The sequence below is a fragment of the Antedon bifida genome, chromosome 11 (genome assembly GCF_963402885.1).
Source record: "Antedon bifida chromosome 11, ecAntBifi1.1, whole genome shotgun sequence".
In the NCBI taxonomy this organism is placed as follows: domain Eukaryota; kingdom Metazoa; phylum Echinodermata; class Crinoidea; order Comatulida; family Antedonidae; genus Antedon; species Antedon bifida.
In genome coordinates this window covers 18111086-18128107 of record NC_136236.1, presented here as the reverse complement: position 1 = coordinate 18128107, position 17022 = coordinate 18111086, and the positions used below count along the sequence as shown (strand labels likewise).

General features: G+C 36.4%; 2 protein-coding genes across 2 annotated transcripts in view; both read left to right on the top strand.

The window, feature by feature from the left end:
- The window catches only part of LOC144855424 (actin-related protein 2/3 complex subunit 4), a 138882-nt gene that overhangs the window by 66914 nt on the left and 54946 nt on the right, over positions 1-17022 (top strand). The gene's annotated exons all lie outside the window — the stretch shown is intronic.
- On the top strand, positions 313-4491 carry LOC144855918 (uncharacterized). Its single transcript, XM_078713872.1, has 2 exons — positions 313-494; positions 1280-4491. Exons 1-2 carry the CDS (start codon positions 428-430, stop codon positions 2491-2493), a joined length of 1281 nt encoding a protein of 426 aa, XP_078569998.1. The 5' UTR covers positions 313-427; the 3' UTR covers positions 2494-4491.

Sequence of the window (17022 nt, the reverse complement as noted above, 5' to 3'; positions counted from 1 at the left end):
CATATTCACACAATTAAAGAAGGATCACACAATTAAAGAAGGAATCACACAATTAAAGAAGAAATTGCACAAATAAAGAAGAAACGCGCAATTAAAGATGGGCTTCGCACAATTAAAGAAGTCCGCAACAAATTCGAAAGCTCCTCGCACAATTAAAGAAGTCCGGAACAAATTCGAAAGCTCCTCGCACAATTAAAGAAGTCCGCAACAAAATTAATCAAAAGCTCCTCGCACAATTAAAGAAGTCCGCAACAAATTCGAAAGTACCTCGCACAATTAAAGTACAGTAGTCCGCAACAAATTCGAAAGTAACTCGACGTGGCCTGGTCCTTTGGTGTAAGCTTTCATGGATGACAGGTGGTGTGTGTGAGCAGCCAGTCAAGATGATGCGATTTGATGGACTTGAACTTCGTTGGTCGTAGTGAAAATGTATTGTGACATCTGTGGGACATCCCTGTCAGAAGATTCTCATTTTTGCCATCATTGTGGACACGGTGGGTACATTTTCTAGCTTTGTAGATAGGCAAACCGTGCGTAGGCCTTAGGCCCTATATAGACTGTGGGGCATGAGCCTGAAAAAGAGGCCTAGAAAGTGGATTTTGTGATCTCCTCTTAGTCTTAGGAAGATTGGATGATACAATGTAAATGTATAGTTGATATGTATCTAATTAATAATTCAGTTGATCCCACTTCCAAAACATAAAGAGAAAGTGAAATTTTAGCTGCAAAAAATATTATTTGAACATAAGGAAATACATCAGAAATAGCGCCCTCTGTTGACGAAAATAGCTATTTTACTGTACTGTAATTGCAATACAAGTACTAATAATAGCTGGACTAGTTAAAATCGGTTCTTTGCTTGAACAATGTTGATTTTAATAGGTGATAGTAATATAAATTCAAATAATTAAAGCAAAACAATTTATAGAATAGTAATGAATATGTTGTAGAGTCACTGAATAAATTACAGTTTTTATTTTAATTCAGCTGTATTTCAGGTTCACTTCAGGCTGAGTGTTCATGCTACTAGATGTTGTAAAATCTGGGACAACTATTTACTTAGTTAATACAGGTCTCCCTCCAATTAAAGACCACTTTAGGGACCAGGGTTTTAGCGGTCTTTAGTCTCTAATTAGAATCACTTTATTAAGGACTGCCTCTTTGGTATCCATTGGTGTAACAGAAAAGTGGTCTTTTGTTTTTGTGGAATGATGTAACGTACAGTATGTATATCTTTTATTTAATTATACCTTATTATGATTGTTTTTGGTCATTACAGATCTTCAGCTCCAGCTTATTGACCCACAGAATGAAGTCGACACTGAAGAAACTGAAAACAATTTCAATGAGGAGGAAGCAATCTCATATTACTTCAACAGCGGTTACGAATACAACGAAATACTTGCATTCCTTGAACGGTATCACGGTTTAACAATGAGCTACAGTACACTTCTTAGGCGACTTCGCCAGCTTGGGCTACGAAGACGTTGCAATAGAGACACTGATGAATTTCGCACCAAATTAACTAACATACGGCAGCGAATCGTCGAAATTATCAATGGCCCAGGAAGTTTGAGTGGTTACCGTTCTATCTGGCACACCTTAGAAATGGAAGGACTTCGTTGTCCCCGTTCAGTGGTGGAGGCATTGCTGAAAGAAATTGATCCAGCAGGAACGATTTTGCGGCGCCGACATCGACTACGTCGAAGACAGTATACAAACCCTGGGCCAAACTATGCATGGCACATAGACGGCTATGACAAGCTGAAGCCCTGGGGTTTCCCTATTCATGGCTCCATCGATGGCTTCAGCAGGCGTGTATTGTGGCTCAATGTCACGGATTCGAATAAATCTCCTGACAACATCGCTGCTATGTATCTTAAAAGCGTCAAAGAGCTTGGTGGATGCCCAGTTGAACTAGTAACGGACCTAGGTACAGAAAATGGTATTGCAGCGGCAATGCAGTGCTACTTTCGTGATAATGATATGTCTCATAGATATGTACCATCGCCAAGAAATCAACGTATAGAGGGGTGGTGGTCTTTCTTTGCAAGGCAGTATGCGTCATGGTGGAGAACCTTTTTTGCAGATCTTGAATTTAGGCGTATCATTGACATGTCATCAATAATAAGTAAAGAATGCTTGTGGTTCTGTTTCTCTTCTCTGCTGCAAAGAGACCTAGACAACGTAAAGGAACATTGGAATACTCATTTCATAAGAAGATCTCGACATAATACAGTGCACGGGCGGCCAAATTCATTGTATTTTTTACCGGATATCCACGGTGGTGAAAGAAACCTTCTACTGCAAGTTGAAAGGCCTGAATTGGAATATGTTAGTCAACATGTTATCTTGACAGAAACGTCCAACGAATACCTAGATTACTTCACAATGGTACAAAACTCTGCGGTGATCCCTCGTTCTAACAATTGGAGTGAAGCCCTCAACCGATATCAGACCCTGTTGCATATTTCTGAAGTAGGGATTAATTGACCTCATGCGACATATCAATAATGATGAACACTGAGCACCAGCTTTATTTATTTTCTAAACTATTAATAATAAATACGGAAATAGATTGTTCATAAATTGTAGGATTTTCAAAGAACCGATGGACCATTCATTTATCATATAACCAATGTTGAATACCACCTATGTATCAACAAATTAACGTCCGCCACTCTCCTGAAAAGTCATCTAATTCCGGCTGTTGAAGGCCCCTTTAACTCTAATCACATAAAACAAAATTGCACTCAATTATGTTTATAAGACCTGAGGAGAACCAGTAGTCACTGTTTTGCTTGTTTACATGTGCAGAATCACTGCAAAGAAAACCTGGTATCTAAAGGCCTGTTTATACTACAGCGATAACGATCGACGATAAAAAGCAATTGTTCCTATAGAAAATATAATAAATAAGAGAATTTTTCATACTAGCACGATTCAATAACGATCTATCAATTCAACTTTTATTTCAGACAATTGTCCATATGGTATAATACATTACAAAGAAAAAAAAAAGATGAAGGAGAGAGGACCAAAGCTTTTATCTATTGGTATATAATGCCTCTCTCCATCGTGTATACGATACAAAAATACTTTCACAAATCGAATAAAGTGACGTCATATTCATGAAAAAACGATAAAATTGTCTGTACGTACTACTACGATTTCATCGTTTTTCCATGATTGTGACGTCATATAATTAAATTGATTTGTGGAAATTTTTTTTATCGTGTACACAATAAATCGTTATTGAATCATGCTGGTATAAAAACTACTTCTTATATTTTCTATAGGAAAAATAGCTTTAATCTTTTTATCGTCGATCGTTATCGTTGTAGTCATAAACAGGCCTTTATGCGAGACATACGTTAGGCTTTGTCAATAGGGAGGTTAGCTACCCGTTGCTAGGTATGTGTAGGGGAGGCCTACGGGTAGAATTTGTTGCGCTTTTTACTCAGGAATGCCTGGAATCTACGCGTAAATGTTCCATGCGTAACAATTGATTGAGATGTGCGCAAAATCAATGACGTCAGCACATTTTCTACGCGTACCACGTACTGGTAGCTAAACCTCCCGAAAGGCAGGTTTCCATTGGACGCGGTAACGGAACGCGGAGCGGAAAAAGCTATTCTAATCCATTGGAACACAATTCGCTCTCATTTTATGTTCCAATTAGGTTTTCCGCTCCGCGCTCCGTTACCGCGCCCGATGGAAACCCGCCTTTAGCCTAAAGAAACAGAAAATGGAAGCACATCATAAAGACAGACACGTTGGGAAATCGTTGTATACGTAATAAATGAAAACAAAACTCTTTATTAGGCCTACTGACTGACTATAGAGGACAACACTTTAGAAGCAATTTTGTAGTCATAAATTTAGCAGTGAAATTGGCCTCCAATTATTTTTACAATGTTTTTCTAATACGGTAGTGTAATAACTGTCTGTTACTGTAAAAAGGACATATCACTTTACTTTACTACTTATACTTATATTTAAATTTTGAAATGTTGATTATCACATGACTGTATACATTTTCTCAGAAACTGATTCCAAGTTACGTCGTTTTGTCACAGAACGACTCAAGCTTAATTTAGTTTGAATACGATAAAAACTGTTATATGTAATAATAATCATCAAAATGGTTATGATATGTAATGATTGTTATTAATTATCACATGTTATACTATGTTAATACTATATGATGTAAAATAAATGTGTTGATGTGTAACAAATGTTATGTAACATGCTATACCATACCAAAGCCAGAATCTGAACGCATATCTTCAAAGAAACTCTTAATAAAAACATCTGGAGATCCATAGTATTTCTCCAAAACAGGAAAAGTCAATACAATGTTGCATGTGTTGACCATGAGTGTGCCACTTCTTTTCAAGTGGTCGAAGCAAATCGTGCCTTTGCCCTCTAATGACGCCGTTACATATTTTGATCCTGTGACAAATCTTGTTACTTCCTGCAAAGTAATTACAGTGTTAATTTCCCTCTCAGAGCCATCATCTTCAAGGATGATAAGGGGTAATTCCATTGTACCCTCGTGCTGTAGAGTCTCCATGCAGTTTGTGAAGTTATAAAATATGTCTTCTTCCAAATCTCTTTTCCCCCTATCAAGCGAATCCCCTTCTTTCACATGTGTGTATTCTATGCTGGTAAATATACCGAGAATACTTGAAGCTTTCTGAATTTCTGACAGAAGGAACTCATGTTTACTTTCCTCATAATGCTCTTCTAAAACCTTAAGCACCCCGATAACCTCCATTCCTCTTCGAACCTCTTGTATTTCTTCATTGCAAGCGGAAATACAAAAATGCTGGGCAATATTTCTGGTCATATCTTCCCTTTCAGAAAAGGGAACCTTGAACCGGGTCACACCAAAGGAAAACCTTTCTTCAAAGGTTGACATCATACCCTGAAATTCCTCATCATCTTTTGCTGCCATTAAAGATCTTAATCTCTCCTGAATTTCGAAATCGGGAATCTCCTGAATGGTTGGTCGAATTTCTGGACCATTCAGTAAGCATGCAGTCAATGAGGGGGTGAAGCAACGTGGCCCTGCACATTCATACAGCAGTGCAATAGAAATCATGTTACCAAGTAGCTGAAATTCCCCCTTTCTCATCTTCTCAACATCATGGAGTAAGGTGAAACTGCTACCATCACCAGTAGCGAAGAGATGCTTTTTGCAGTCATCAAAAAGTAAAGAAAAGAATTCTCTTTTCGGGCCCCCGGCATCAATACCAGCTTCTCCAATGAATGACACACTGAATGGTTTTATGCAATTCGCATAAAGACGACCAAGTTTTTGAGCAGTGTCCTGCCAGAGCTTCCTTCGACGTACAGATAGAATTTCCGGATCACCACTGTCTTGAAATGCCTTTCCAATGTTTTCCAGTTTCTCTTTGAATGACAATTCTTTCCTGTCAAATTCTTCAACTTCTGTGCATGATGTATTTATCACTTGCTCGTTTGTTGCTACTGGTGGATTTGTGGTTTCTGTGGATATTGCTGTAGAGCTGTGATTGTTCTCAGTGGCTGTATGTTGTGGTTGTACGTTGCTTAGCAATGACTCTGCTGTAAATGCATTATCATCAAAGGTAGTGATATCAAATTCATCAAATACTCTCATCTGCTTAGTGAGAGGTTCAGAATCGTGTTCACTATCAATATCCTTCTTTTCTGCCAAGAGATGGTCTTCCAGAGTGCACAGATAGAACACTATACGCTTGAATTCCTTTCCCACCTCTTCTCTGTACTTCTTCAAGTCAAAAAACTGAAATGTCCCTGGCATAAACTGTGCACATTTACCATTACTGTATGCAAGAATGTACTCTGTTTCAGTGTATGAATCACAATTGTAGTCTTTCCATTTCTTCTCTGCTTTGTCAAGGATTGTCTTGTAAGAATCCTTTGTGCTCACTCTCAATGCCAATCGTTGACCACGCTTTTGTTTTAGGCATAATCCTTGCGCTGACCATTCAAGAAGACCAAGCGTGATAACAACATCTTGGTCTCTATCTTTATCATCTTTTTTCTTGGTCACTCTTGTTTTCCACTCTCTGCCTTTACCTTTTCTGTATGATTCAAAAGATTTAATTGGGCCACTACCTAAAAAATAAAAATTTAAAACCAGTTACGGGTAGGCTACAGTAATTCAAAATTAAGTAACAGTGTTTTAACTACTAATAGTGAGGTTTCGCATTTTTTTTAATGTCGTCGTCGTCTTCTTCAATAGCCTTACAGTATGCCTGATCCTATTTTTTGTCTAATTACCTGTAGGCATGAAACTTGATGATGGTGGTATATCTGGTGTTGTACTAGTAGTTGGCTTGTCAAGATCTGCAAAAAAACATTACATAATAATACAACAAATGTTATGAAGTAGTACCGTAGGTGATTTATACAGCGATTGCAGTAAGGCAGTAAAGTCTATGATATGAATAACTAGCCTGGATCAATTTCCATGAACATCAAAAACTCAACCACACCAATAGTGTCCCCTTAATAGGGATATCCCATGGGAGACTTAGCGTGTTCTTGAAAAAACAAATCAACAAAGTGAAAATGATAAACATAGATTCTTCTTCTTTTATTTTAATTGAAAATGAGTAACCATCATTAGAGTTAATTAATTAATATACTGTAACAATACTTTTCATGCAATTTCAAAGTAGGCATACAGTATACATTTAAGATTAAAATAAAAAAAAACAATTGTATGAGCAAGTTTTTGAAATGACATACAAACAATGGAAAGATGATGATATTGGGAAATTGTGAATCAGGGTGCTGCGTTGCAATTTGAAATCCTGTGCAAGTCATTTTTCAAAGGGACAAGGGAATTTCAATCATCATAAAGCTTGGTCCCCACTAGGACACAACGCAATGACGAGACGCAAGGTATCAAGTGCACGCAAGAGGTATGTTCCCGCGGAAATGACTGCGTTCCGTTCGCATGAGACCCAAGTGGGAACCGTATGTACTTTGTAACGATATTGTCGGAAGAGCAGTCCTTACGTTGCGTTGCGTACGTTGCGGCAGTTTTGAACCAACCTTAAAGATGTATTGTCCCTTTGAATAAATTTTAAAAATGGTAAAAAATAGATTTTGAAATGAAATTTGCCGTTTTGAAATATCATAATAGTTATTAACTTTCACCAAAAAATAGCTTGAAAAAAAGAGATACAGACTAATTTCTAAAAAAAATAACTGTCTGACAGACAGCGTTTCTCAAGCGGAATTTAAGTAAAACATATTCCGACTTGCAATGCGTTGCTCATGAATTATGCAAACACAACACTTTTGCTGCCGATATCGTCGACGGCGAAAACTTAACTTGAATGCGACTCGTATAAACTCCTAGTAGGCCTGGTATAATACTCTGATAAATCAATCGAACACTTAAACACAATAGGCCTATAGTTACTTTAAATTGAATTCCATATGCCTTGGCCTATACAATACAAATAGAAAGAAGGTTGAAATAAGTTAGGGCGGGTATCCGACCCTAGGCTTAGGCTAGGAGGATGAGGCCTCGACTGCAGCCAGGGAAATGTTATACCGTCGAGAAAATAACTTGGGCAAGTTGGTCCCGGTCTGTTTTAGCAGTGGGATGATGAAGGGCCACATAATGATCATATGTGGCTGAGGAAGTAATGCCTATTTTAGAATTCCATCCTTTTAAATCCATTTATAGGCCTATGGTTGGTCAACATTCATCAAGCGATCACGGAAACGTATTTCTTCATTGTCGGCGAACGTGGCCAGTGATCCGTACGGTGGCTGATTTCCGCCAAAGAAAAAAATTATTTTATAAAAATACGGCGTTATAACGCCGTATTAGGGCATTATAACGCCGTAATTAGGGCGTTATAACGCCCTAATTATACAATCTGTTCACACGTACATGCGCATGCGTAGTACATCAACAAACCCAGAGCCATAAAGAGTTGCGACTTTGAATGGATTGAATCAATTTGTTTAAAGGTTTTTGTTAAAACAATAATAACATTATTTTGATGATTTTAAACCAAAAAAAAATAGCTTTAATCCATTCAATTTAACGGCTCTGGCTGGCTCTACGCGTTTATTTTGTACAGCGATTCTCTATAGTAATGCATTGTTTTTACATTTTTTAAAAAATCTCTGTTTTAACGGTTTACGGAGTAGCATTATTAGGACGAAATATAATCACACTAATTTACCCGTATTTATGTAAACTGTTTGTTTTTTCGCTCGATTTTTAGACGTAAAGTGTATAACTTTCATATAACTATATTTATGGTCTATTCAAAATTGAAATTGATTGATCTTTATTTGTACTGTTTCAAGGGACTATACATCTTTAATATATTACTAATTAGGGCCAAAATTGACAATGTTGGTGATACGAAGTGGGGTAACAATTAGGCCTGGCCAATGAAAAATGTCATAACATTTTACATTTAATTGGACAATGTCGGACTGGAAAGTCAAAGACTTGACACCGAGATCCTTTTTGTATTACATGAATATGTATATGTACATGTATATGTATATATATAACCAGAATGGAATATAAATAGGGGTTGGTCGTGTGTTAAAATATTAATTAGGCCCTATATCCCCTCGTTTGAAAGGAAAGTGTCCCCTTAATATGCGACTTCGATATCTCTAGAGAACTAAAAAAATAAGGTTGAAAATGGTAGGTCATTGAGCCTTCCGAGGGTTTCGTAGTAAAAGCTATAGGCGCTAGGCGATATTAATAATCTTTTTTAACCACTTATATTCACATTTTTGGTTGAATGAAATGGAAATAAAAAATACTTGATCTTATAGAATAATAGGTAAATAAATATTTACTCAAAAGGATATTTTCATAATTAATTTATTTTCAAAATAATTACCTAATAAAAAGTGTTTACCAAAGTAAAAAAAACACCGCGTCAATGACATTGCGCGCGTAGTAACGTGCGCGCTGTTTAATCGTGGTAATGAAAATGGAGTCAGCTCTCGGTATCCCTATCTTTAATTGGAGGGAGTTTTTAATTAGAGCAGGGAGCTTATACCTCCCTGATTAGAGGGGTCTTTAATTGGAGGGAGACGTACCTGTATATGGTAGGTCTGTATTGGGCTTTTATAGCAACAGGCTTATCTTCTAGCCCGTTTAGATCCATGCATGGAGCCATGATCCATCCATGCCATGCAAACCTACCTTCCCCCGGCATTAGGGCCTACCTACCACCTAGTAAAAAGGCAACCCACTGGAACATATCCCTCAAATAAATATTACTTAATAAAACTTACCAAAAATACTGGTCCCACAATTGGCACAAAATTTGTGCTGAATAGGCCTATGTTTACCACAAGCTTGACAAAAAAACATCATCTCAGTTGAACACGTGCGTCTGCTGCGGTGAGGAATTGAATTTGTGCGTTTGCAGTAGTGAGGAATTGAATTTGTTGCGGACTTCTTTAATTGTGCGAGGTACTTTCGAATTTGTTGCGGACTTCTTTAATTGTGCGAGGAGCTTTTGATTTTGTTGCGGACTTCTTTAATTGTGCGAGGAGCTTTCGAATTTGTTGCGGACTTCTTTAATTGTGCGAGGAGCTTTCGAATTTGTTGCGGACTTCTTTAATTGTGCGAAGCTCTTCTTTAATTGCGCGTTTCTTCTTTATTTGTGCATTTCGTTTTATATTTTCATGCTTTCTTTTGTTTATATGCGATTTCTTCTTTAATTGTGCAATTTCTTCTTTAATTGTGTGATTCCTTCTTTAATTGTGTGATTCTTCTTTAATTGTGTGAATATGATTTATATACTGTGCGTGACAGTTGTGGGCCACCGTAGATATAGGCAGAATCACCACCACACACACCGACACGACCCATCGCGCGTGTCACACCACACGTTTTGAGTGCGATATGGTTGAATGATTCCAACACGTCATCACATACGTCATACTTTCTCAATCTTACAAATGGCGAACATTTCTAGTAAACACACTTTTTAAATAAATCGTAAAAAATATAAATGTTGATTTTTTTCTTGTTTCTTTTGCCTATCTGGATATTGAAGTGTTTCTTCAAAATACTAGACTAAACATTTTGGCAAATTAAAGCCTAATACAGGTAAAATTAGCAACTGAAGTGACGGTACCTATCTCTTCTATGTTAACAGTGAAAACTCATTAAGTAGATTTTGCGATGCACCTCTGACGTCACATCAATTTACGACGACTGTACGGCGAGCGCGTGTGGCGATATCCTTAATCTCGCGATTGTCTTGAAATCATATGTACATTCCTAATACGTTGTTAAAATATGGTCCTCAGTCAAGTTATCCTTTAAAAGTAATTAAATTTAATTTATTTAATTTTTATAAAATTTTCTGTTTAGGCGAATATTCCCGAGTATTGATTGGTTGTGCATTTTTCGCAGTGACAGTTCCTCCCAATCAGCGCGAATACATTATTTTGCCTGGTGGATAACAGGCTAAAGCTAATCATTATCTCAATGTGCATCTTGTGAAGTTGTGCGCATACACAGACGTGCATCTTGTGAAGTTGTGCGCGTGCACAGACTTGCGTTGTCTAAAATAATTGTGCATCTTGTGAAGTTGTGCGCATGCACATACTTGCGTTTTCTAAAATAATTGTGCATCTTGTGAAGTTGTGCGCATGCACAGACTTGTGTTGTCTAAAATAATTGTGAAGTTGTGCGCATGCACAGACTTGCGTTGTCTAAAACAATTGTGCATCTTGTGAAGTTGTGCGCATGCACAGACGTGCGTTGTCTAAAATAATTGTGCATCTTGTGAAGTTGTGCGCATGCCCAGACTTGCGTTGGCTAATGATAGAAAAGGATCACAGTTTCCCATGAGGATTTTTGTTTTTGCCATCTTTAAAATGGCAAACCCTTTCACGTTATGTGAAAATAATATGGTGTTAAATAATATGGTATATAGTCATGGCGCCTTCGAGAAAAAATGATGAGCTGATTATACACACATAAATATTATTATAAATATATCAACAAAATTAATTTATTTCTACAGTAGGCTTAATTAAATTTATTAAAAGAATAATAACAAATGATTTAAACTACCTGTTGCGTGTCGCTAACATGTTTAATTTAACGACTGACAAAGTTGTTATAAATATTCATGCTTGGAATAATGCCCTGTTATTAGTTAATATATGCAATAAAAATAAAAAGAAAAGCAACGCCGCTTTACAATGAATTTGTTCAATTGACGAATAAGCAGTTTATATAAATACATTTTTAAACAATACTCGGCCTACTGTATCTATGCAAAGGACATCATTTCCAGCATCTATGCAAATTATGTGATACAGCAGTCATTGGTGTCACATATTTCTACTGTATCATAGGAATTAGGTTAACAGTAGGCCTACCATTTCAAAAAATTAAATATGTTTGATTCCAATTCATGTAAAGACACGTTGTGAAAGCAGAAAAGGTTACATTATAACTACGACATGCAGCGTTCACACATGGGACAGGGTATAGCACCCAATTTGCTTTGATACAAGCATTTGTATGGGGAGATTTGCGATGGGACGACTTGACTAGCATCCGAATTGGTGTGTTGTAGCATAGGCCTACTCAGTCCATTGTGCGCACCCGCTTCACTAGGTCCTTTTCTCAAGCCTCCCCGGCCACTAAACATTCTATTTACCCGGGTAAGTAATGGGTCAATAATTGTTAATAATACTCTGGAATATATTTCCCTCGAGCAAAAAATCATTCCCTCGGGGATGTCAAATCTTATATTTCACCTCTAAGCAGGCAATATATGTATATTATCGCTAACTATGGTGGACGTGGACCAATTTTACCCTACCCGTGTAAAATACTGTGAACATTGTCGGATGTAGGCCTATTGATTTTTGTCTATAGTAGTGGTCACGTCCTTACACGCTTTCAAAATAATCCAGTAAGCAAAATATTCAGGAATCATAATTACACGTTGTCAGCCGAAATTTATTTCTCCTCCTTTTCACCTATTTTATTATTATAGGCCTACCATAGTGAATAAAGTTAATATTTATCTTTCACGCAACGCACACGAACGCCCTTTTGCGCGTGCTTTAATTATTGTTTAGACCAACTGTGCTCGTGCTCTTTTATTGATATTTAGCCTAAGTAATTCAGTTACGTGTTATTTCAAATGTGGGTAAAAAATGCCTGTGGGTGGTAGGATCAGTTAATCAACTTTCGAACCACTCCGACGATATTGTAGGCCTACAACACGATGTTAGAAAGTGGAAGACAAATCAAACAACCAAACACAAATAAATAATATATGTTTTAACCCCCAAACACCAAACCACAATCAATCCAATTTTTCTCATGATCACATACATTTATATTACCATATTTATTTCATCAAATGGAGCGAAATTGCGTCTACGATTGTACTGGAAATAGAAAAGAAAAGAGAAATAAATGTTCTGAAATGAAATGGGATAGAATCATAATATACCGTTTGGGATGACGCTAATTTTCTTATGTTATACCAGGGAAGAGCACCCTTCCCAGGTTTATATACAAAATATGAGATTTTCTCAATGTTTAATTTTGTAATATGCTAATGATTCCTGGACGTATTTATAATTTTAAACGCAAATAGAAGTGTTGTTATTATAATTATTTCAAGGTGTACTCTACATACTAAACGGTGAAATCAGTGTAGAGGCAGGCCCATGTTGTTTTGTGATAGATTCTGGCTGTATACCCACCATCACAGTGTACTGGTAGCTATGTATGTCAAAATCTGATCGATGATATATTTTGTGATTTTAGATATTGTGTGTAATAATAATATACCACATTTATATAGCGCCTTTTTCATGAATAAACATGCTCAAAGGCGCTTAATTATAGTTCTCAATGAGCTGCACATTATTACCCCGGTAATTTTTTGGATCAAACACGTATAGAAACTCCCATAATAATGCAGCTAGTAATCAGCGCAATGTTGTGTCTTGATCTATAACCGGTACACATGTATACACCTGGGTGAAGAGAGGCAAATGTAAGTAAAGTGTCTTGCCTAAAACAACCTAGGTAGGTTTACGGTTTTCGCTCTCTGCCGGATGAAATCACCCGATTCCCAGTGCGGTATCTCCACATCTATTTCCAAAGTAAGGTATATTTGGTAAGACAGCATCTAATTTATATTATATCACATGCGGTGCCTGTTAGGTTAAGGGTTAGGTTACTACTAGATATATGTGAAACACATAGGAGTGGAGTTGAGGAGTGGAGTTGTGGCTTGGGGGTTATGATGCTTGGCTACCACTTATCCAATGAGAGGCGTTCTAATATAGACATTCGGTTTGTGTCGTTAAGTCGAGGGCCTTGCGTCATCAAAGCTACGTTAATAAATCTTCTCGCAGTACACACTTGCAACTTCAAAAGTTAGTATATTATATACACTTATTCAAAAGTGCATCAATGTTTGCATTTGTCGATTATCTTAAAAGTTCTATAATCGCAGGTCCATAAAGCGTGGTTCCCACTAGAACGCAACGCGGTGACGTATTGACGCAAAGTGATGTATTGCGTAATCACAAGTGGGAACCGACGACGCAACAGTGCTGCAAAAAAAGGTTTGATTTCACGCAGGCGGGGGAAAACACAATTATTGGAAGGGCATTTTCTTACGTTGCGTAGGTTGCGTTACGTTGCGTCACGTTGCGTCGCTAGTGGGAACCAAGCTTTAGATATCTGATTACAGTTAATGCATTAGTTGTTATGTTGCGCTTTTCCTCTAAAGATACAGTTCCACCTGCTTCAGTTGAAATGCCCTATTGTTATCATCTTTTAATGAAGGTTATGTGATCGATTCATTAAAGAAATTATTCATTTCATTTCAGTAAACATGAATACTTTGTTTTTTCCTACAGTGCCTCGCAATCTTTAAGATGCATTTGATCAGATCTTTAAGAGGAAACATATTGCATGCATTTTATTTATAGCAAGTAAGTCTAGACGAATATGTTTAAATTATGTATTAAAATTGCATAAATCATTCGATAATGAAGATATAACAATGAAATCCAGCTTATCAACCCGAAGTGTTAATCAGTATTTGAACATTTAACATTTATCAATCTTTTTGCTTAAGAAAAAATAGAAGAATATTAAGCAAATACGTCACTGTATCTCTGCTTAAGCTAAAAAAAAAAACAGTGGATAGGCAAAATAAATCAATATGTAGTGACTAAAGCCTTGTCAACACTATCAAACTTTATGTGACTAAATAATGTGATGTGCCCATATATGGAGATGATGATGATCATGATATCACTACCGTATTAAATCAAATCACACTTTTTGTCAAACTAGTGTGATAGTGTAGACAGAGATTAAGGAAAAAAAACCTGAATTCGTGCTTAAGATAAAACTAAAACATGTTTTAGTAGCATTTAATAGCTTTGGTCTTTAATCGGAATGTCTCTTTCTAAAACTGGTATAGATTTCAGTTTGTGGTTCGAAAGCCATCGAAATCTTCGTGGGTTTTTAGTCGCGTTCAATGCGACTCTACAGCTCACCTTGGCAGTCGATTAGTCGGTCGGTCGGTCGGTCGGTCGGTTGGTCGGTAAACACTAACTTGAGACGCGACTGCAGCCATGTATATGGCCTTGTTTTACTAGTTAAGAGAGAGACTATGTAGAGTGAATTAGATTCAGTTATATTGAGAAAACAGGTCGGCTATCTTGTAGTTCGTTAGCATAGATAAAATGAATAATATCATCATTCATGCATCATTCACGATTTCTGCCTCAGACATCCAGAACAACATCCGGGCTTGTCATAAACGTAGCTTAAGTCTATCGATAAGTTTACAGTTTTTAATTTCACCAGCCATTAATCGTGCAATTGTATACATTATATTAAATAGCGAAAAACTCACAGATTGGTATATATAATTTATTAACAGCAATATTCCCAACCCGGCCCTCGATAGATAGATAATACATAAAGTAATATGTAATAATTTATATATACAACAATAATATAAATACATACACAGATCATTAGATTTGATGATGTTTGTAACGTCAACATTTATGATAAGGTCATTGCCATAATGAAAGATGAGAGCAATCCGCTCTATAGTGATTTTAAATGGTTGAGATCTGGAAGGCGTTTGAGGGCTACACGTTGTAGAACAAAACGCTTCCTTAATTCTTTTATTCCATACTCAATTAGATATTTTAATAACCGTAGTTGAGTCGTTGAATTTTGTTGCTATGTAATTTTATTGTATTAATCTTTTAACTTTGAACAATATTGTATGTCACATGAATTTCCGTATGGACTATGAACTATATTGAATCGTTTTGTTATGTATATTTCTCAATATTAACCTACATATCCTACCATTAATAAAACGTTCATATAACATTACAATACAGTAATATATTTAATATAATGGTTAAATTGAATTGCAATTGCCGTAAAAACGTTTGTAATACTGTACTGTATTAATTAGTTTTTTTCGAATTGTATAAATTTATTCCTTTTACTTTAATAAATGTACCATATAATAACAATAAGCAGATATAATGACTGAAAACTACTGTAATACAGTAAAACCCATATTAAGGGGACACTTTTCCGTAAAACGAACAAGGGGAATTGTACGTTTCAACACCAGCAGTCAACTCCTATTCAGTGGAGAGACTTTGGTTAATTACAAAGTTGTCCAATTATACTTGGTTTCACACGAAGGCGCGGAATACAACAACTTGAGCGCAATCCAAGTGTTGATTTATATCACAAAAGATGGATTATTCGGACTGTCGCTTGCCATTGATCAACTCACTTGCGTTGGACTTTCTTCTTTCCTTACGTTGCGTCCTAGTTAGACTTGCCCCAAGTCTGTAGTTATTTCGAGGCGTTTTGAGGCTTTTCGATGTTTGTCTGATTGCTCAAGTAGTATAGGCCTACGTATGAAACGACATGTGTGCCAAAATATTTATCTTTTTACTAATATTAAGTCAAAACTCCGCCTGGAACCCAGACTACGTCCTAGTGGGAACTAAGCTTTAGGTTCTAATTAACTGTATAATTGCACTATACCGTGTGAACTATACTTCAATTGAACCACATAAATACGTTGACGTTTTTACGTCGTTAACACATTGTGCTTAGGCCTATGTAAGCCTAAAGTCTAAGTTATTATTAACCGTTTATTTTTTACGAATCCAATCTTGAAAAAATGCGATGAAGACGTTAACTAACACTTGATGCAATTTAAAACGTCTGACACAAAATGTGTTGATTTTAACATTTGACCCTGAAGTTCAATATGACCAATCTAAAAATAGATTGCGGAAGAACAGACAGAAAACTGCACTTTTGGAAAATTACACCAACAAGTATAAATATTACCAATTATATTAAATTATACAAGTCAACATTATATCAATAACGTCTGATAAAGGTCTATGCCCATTAATAGTATCTGTCTGTTAGGCCTAGTTTAGATTTTGTCGGTTGGTGATAAAGAAAGTTTTACAATGTTTATTGGTCAGTCTCGGTCGATTGCTTTTCGTCAGTTTGTCAGTAGATTACCAAGTTAGTCAATAAGTCGAAATCAATTAGAAAAACAGAGGGTTTGTCGGCCATTTGTTTTTCCTGCTCTAGTGTCAGTCTAAGGTTCGTCCTCGTTATAAAGCGCCCTCTACTTGTATTGCAAGTTGTTGTCTATGGAAAATGTAGTATAATTAGCCATACAATTGCGTAAAAATAAGTAACATTTATATGTACAAATCCAGCATACATATCTGAACAATTATTCCAAATTAGTGCATCATTATCGTCATCGAACGCGTTTTAGAGCATATGTAATGCGTTATAGAACTTTGTTAAACGTGGACACTTATATAACAACTTATATGATTACTGTACTAAATCTGAATCTAATATACTCCTACAAGAAGCCACTAAAGCCTGTTTTCCTGTCGACGTTATTCGACGCTATCGTTAAC

What these genes read in the sequence shown, in the direction of transcription:
- LOC144855918 (XM_078713872.1), top strand. Translation starts at nt 428, where the DNA reads ATGTATTGTGACATCTGTGGGACATCCCTGTCAGAAGATTCTCATTTT. An exon ending in TTGCCATCATTGTGGACACG is followed by an intron (nt 495 to 1,279) that starts GTGGGTACATTT and finishes TGGTCATTACAG; the next exon opens with ATCTTCAGCTCCAGCTTATT.